Source organism: Limulus polyphemus, unplaced genomic scaffold, assembly GCF_000517525.1.
Source record: "Limulus polyphemus unplaced genomic scaffold, Limulus_polyphemus-2.1.2 Scaffold1943, whole genome shotgun sequence".
NCBI lineage: Eukaryota > Metazoa > Arthropoda > Merostomata > Xiphosura > Limulidae > Limulus > Limulus polyphemus.
Window position 1 is genome coordinate 175,313 of NW_013667553.1, and position 4,912 is coordinate 180,224.

Genomic DNA, 4,912 nt, shown 5'->3' on the forward strand with positions numbered 1-4,912 from the left:
TATGATTTTGTCTGGTTTATGAGCTCGTTGCTGTCCTAATTTAGGATCTTCTTTTTAATAAATTCTTGAAAATGTAAATAAAGAGAGAGAGAAAGGGGGCCCGGCGAGGATGTTTGCCCCGGGGCTCGTGCTGGCTCTCGACGTTCCTGATTGGTTATTACTATGATAAACCTATATTATAGTAGGCAAAGCATGATTAAAACACAACGATTTTATTGGAAAGATGTGAAAAAATTAAGCATTTACAAAGTTTAACTAATCTATTTTACGGTTCTTCGCTGGAGGCTAATCATTAAAGCCTATGAAATAGATGATTATTCATACTATCACATCCAAGCATAGATATACATAACACTACATTACGTCTCCGTTTGTTAATTGATTTTCCGTAACTTCGTTCCGACGAAACTTTAGCGACACAAGTCCTTACATAATAAAACTGGTTTATTCTTTCCGAATACAACTTTACGATACACTTATTTTCAACAGTCGCGCTGTAACAAACGCTAGTTCACGTCTCACGAGCTCTACTTCAACAATACATCTCTCTCTGACTGCAGTTCAATTACTCATTATCTCCGCACACATTGTCGCGTCACGTTGTCACCCTCTTACATATACCAGACTATCCTATATCTAGTAATCTCCCGACAATTCCCGAAGGTTCGAGAGAACGAGTCACGTGACCTCGCTGACGCAACAACTAGATATTTTGATGCTAAACATTTCTAAAGACATAATTAATCATTAGGGGTGGTTGAAGATTAAGCTATCTTCCTTCACCCCGCTCGAGGTATTGGTGAACTTAGATCGTATGGATTAATGATCTTAGAGGCCAATTATGAATTACTGGGAAGAGGTAAGGTTTAACTAAACGATAAAAAGGTAAGAAAAAACTGAACTAGGTGGAAGAGGTGAAGGCAAGTCAAGTCCCTGACACTCGGTGGTGAAAAAGAAGTCGAGTCATAAAAACTCTCATAACAAACGGGCCTTGTCAGGGATTAATAAATCCAAATGCCGAAGCTGGGATTTACAGATCCAATGCCTAAAAATTTTGGTGGGGATGGGGAACAGGAGTACCCCTAAAAAACCCACTCTCACTTGTCGGGACCGAATTAAAGCCCGGTAAAACTAGATTAACCAATCACTACTGTTTATCATTGAGAGGCATGTGCGCATGCGGCCGCCATTACTATGTGATGAAGTTCCAACTGACAGACAATGTAAAATGGCTGAGACTGACAGTCGTCGGACTAAGTCACGACCCGAAAGAACGAAGGGAACACAGTGCTATGCCATTAACTGTTACACATACCGTAACCAAGAGTCGAAGGCGGAGGGTGTTACGTTTCACAAGTTAGTAAAAACCCTTTTTTTATTTTCAATAATATATTAAGAATTTAAGTTAAAGTAGGCGACATCGAACTGTCGTGGATGTTTACATCTAGTTTCAAAGTATATATGCAAATCATTTTTTTTTTTTTTGGTAAAGCATTTCACCCACACAAGTCGGCATGACAGTTTGACAGCTTTTGATTTGAAGTGCTAACGATATTCAGTGCTCATATAAATTGAAATAATCATCCACGATATTCTAGTGTCGCCTATTGGCCAATCTCGCTATACACTATATAGAGACGCCTCCAAAACATGCACTGTCAACAAATACAAGTTTTGTTTATATTCAGTTTTAATGCTATCACAGAGTGTCAAGGTTGATGTTTATTAAATATTAGTGTAAAAGCCCGTCAAAAATTACGGTAAACCATTGTTGAATGATTAACGAAAATTACAGAATTCAACTAAAACGAATTTGTTTGTACCTCCAATATGCACCTACTCTTTACTTATATTTCATCAATCTCGAATTCTTTAAAAAAAGACAAAAAAATCGATTTTAGCAAACATTTTTTTGTGATAATCTTATATCCTTTCTCATATTGTAACAAAAGATGAAAATCTTCACAGATCAGAAATTGCATGTTTGTGAGAATCAAACCTTTTTTTATTATTAAAAACACTACAACATCCCATAATAGATAAAAACTACTCTATAACATCCCATAATAGTGAAAAAAAAACCACTCTATAATATCCCATAAAAGTTAAAACCACACTATAACATCCCATAATAGTTAAAACTACACTATAACAATTCATAGTAGTTAAAACACTAGCATCCCATAATAGTTAAAACTACACTATAACAATTCATAGTAGTTAAAACACTAGCATCCCATAATAGTTAAAACTATGCTGTAATAACTACCACTAGTTAAAGAAACCACTGTATAACAGCCCAGAAACTACTCTGTAAAAACCAAATTAGTTAAACACTCCATACCATACAATAATAGTAAAAAACACTAATACAGCCCAAAATTTTTTTTTTTAAATCGCTATAACAACTGCTAATAGTTAAAAAAAAACACTTTATAACATCCCATAATGGTTAAAAACCACTCTATGACATCCCATGATAATTAAAACTACTCTGTAACATTCCATAGTAGTTAAAACATTAACAACCCCACAGCTGGTCTAAGAACAATCAGGTGATAGTTTTGATGGTAAGAGTGACAAAGGAAAGAAGCCTTTTATAGTTAGTTGATATATATAATTCTTTATTTAATTTGAGTTAAATGTTTTACTTTCACCAAAATCGTAATTGGTAGACAGTAATTCAACTGTTCTATCTGGATAAATGCATTTTGGCTTTTATGACTACTCCTATTTCAAGAAATCAAGCGTGACGTGATGTGACGTGACACACACGTGTTGTTTTTTTTTTTTTATGTAGGTTAGATACCACTTTGCTTAATGGATGACAGAGGATTTTGGGTTGATTTAACTGTGTGGTTTAATACAAGTCTAGTCTGATCAATTACATTATGGCTGATCTGGAAAACATAGGCCTAATACTGTCAATAGACTCCTTCTCAGAATCACATGAGAAATTAATTTTTTTCAGGTGGCCCCCTTCCAGTCCAAAATCCTTGAGCTGTCAGTGTCATTATGATAAATAATCAGTATGCAGTACAAGTGGCCCAAAATATTTTATGTTGCATGAACAAAAAAAAAACACTCACATTAATGTAACTTTGATGTATAAAGAAGAGTACTTATAACAGATTGAGCCTAGTTTTATTATAGTATATTTCTAATTTAGGTTATTCTACATTACAGATTTCCAGACAAAATTAAGAACAAGGAATTGTATGAACTTTGGGTGAGAAATTGCGGAAGAGAGCGCGAGCCAACAAATGGTTCTAGAATATGTAGTAAGCACTTTGACTCATCAATGATCAACAGAACGTTGCAACGAACACATTTGCGAGAAGATGCAGTTCCCATAATCTTCAAATTACGTGAACATCGTCAGGTTAGACTCTTGAATGTTCACTATATTTAAAGCTTATTTTGGCATAAATACTCAAGATAAGATTTATTCAAAGTCATAATTTAATGTTATAGCCTCGGAAAGCAGGAAAACGAAAGTCAAACACAAGTACAAAAGCCCTGCTGACTACTAGTCTGCCAAATGAAGAAGAAAATTATGACACAGCTTCAACTTCAGTGACGGTTGAAGAACAAATTACAAAGGTTGGTATTTAGACCTTACTAATATTTTCAATTGAAGATGTGTTCATTGTCTAGCTTTAGTGTTCAGCTCTCATTCTAGAGGTTCTGGGTTCAATTCCCACTGTGGCAATTGTACATTAGTGGGTAGCCCAGTCACTACAAACATAGGGTGGGACATATGATCTTACAACTTGAATGTCTCTTTCTTGTACTTATGATGTTAAACATAACAAACCATTTCAATTTTTCAACTGAAACAATTTATTTTGATTTCAGGAGCATTCTTACCATATCTGTCAAGATGATATGAAAAGAAGAATTATGTCCCTACAACAGAGCAATGAAGAACTCCGTAAAAGTATAAGGAATGCAAAACTGCGTGAAAAGCGTGCTAAGGGTACAAGCAAAGCATTGTTGCAGGAGCTTGTGGGAAAGAACCTAATCACTGCAGAGCTAGAGATGAAGCTGGCTTCATACAAAGGTTTATGTTTACTTATTTCTTATTTCACCATGTGAATGAATGCCCATTTTCAGAGAACATTTTTGGTTGAACCTGTGTCTGTAAAGTTTATTAATGTACTGTATTATCATAAATAATTTTTCTTTCAGATATTCCTTGGGAGCTTTTTAGCAAGCCATCCTGTCACTATAGTAAAGACCAAAGAAACTTTGCATTGACATTACATTTGTACTCTCCAAAGGCATACAAGTACTTGAGAGACACCATAAACTTAAGTCTCCCGGCACCAAGGACTTTGCGAAGGTGTTGTATTTCATACTGATATTATAATAAATTTTTAATGTGTTACTATATTTCTCATAGATATGATAATGATTTTTAGGTCATTAATGTAACCATTTATGCTATATTTTATAAAGTTTAATTAAATTTCATTTGAAGTAGTATTTATTTATCTATTTTTTGTATATTGGACTAGTAGAACTATACCATTGTCATGGTCATTGAGATATGCTAAGTAAAAGTACTACATTCTGTCTTGGATGAATTGTTTAGAGATTAAAATAAATGTAAGTCAAATACATGTTATCAATATAAACTTTTATATAACCATTGCAAATCAGTTAGTGAAGTTTTCCATTTGCTTGTTCTACTTTGATTTTTAACTCCTTCTAATTATCCATAACTAGATGGCTAGAGGAAGATGGAGAGCCAGTGCTGCAGAAATGATTTTCACATGAAATAGCAGAATTTGGCTAGCATATAATTATGAATTGTACATTTAATGGTGAAAATTGTTGATTATGCTGTAAATAAATATATTCCTGCAGTGTTATTAAAACTAATTCACTGTAGTGAATTGTACTCAGT

At 34.1% G+C, this 4,912-nt stretch overlaps 1 protein-coding gene across 1 annotated transcript; it reads left to right on the top strand.

Annotated features, from left to right (window-relative positions):
* Nucleotides 1-1,016: 1,016 nt before the first annotated feature.
* On the top strand, nt 1,017-4,912 carry LOC106465438 (THAP domain-containing protein 6-like). Its single transcript, XM_013925667.2, has 6 exons — nt 1,017-1,356; nt 3,187-3,382; nt 3,475-3,603; nt 3,859-4,063; nt 4,192-4,345; nt 4,732-4,912. Exons 1-6 carry the CDS (start codon nt 1,178-1,180, stop codon nt 4,769-4,771), a joined length of 903 nt encoding a protein of 300 aa, XP_013781121.2. The 5' UTR covers nt 1,017-1,177; the 3' UTR covers nt 4,772-4,912.

Excerpts from the sequence above, each read along its gene's own strand:
- LOC106465438 (XM_013925667.2), top strand. The coding sequence starts at position 1,178 with ATGCGGCCGCCATTACTATGTGATGAAGTTCCAACTGACAGACAATGT. Across the intron at positions 3,604-3,858 it reads TTGAAGAACAAATTACAAAG|GAGCATTCTTACCATATCTG; the intron begins GTTGGTATTTAG and ends TTTTGATTTCAG. Across the intron at positions 4,064-4,191 it reads GAAGCTGGCTTCATACAAAG|ATATTCCTTGGGAGCTTTTT; the intron begins GTTTATGTTTAC and ends TTTTTCTTTCAG.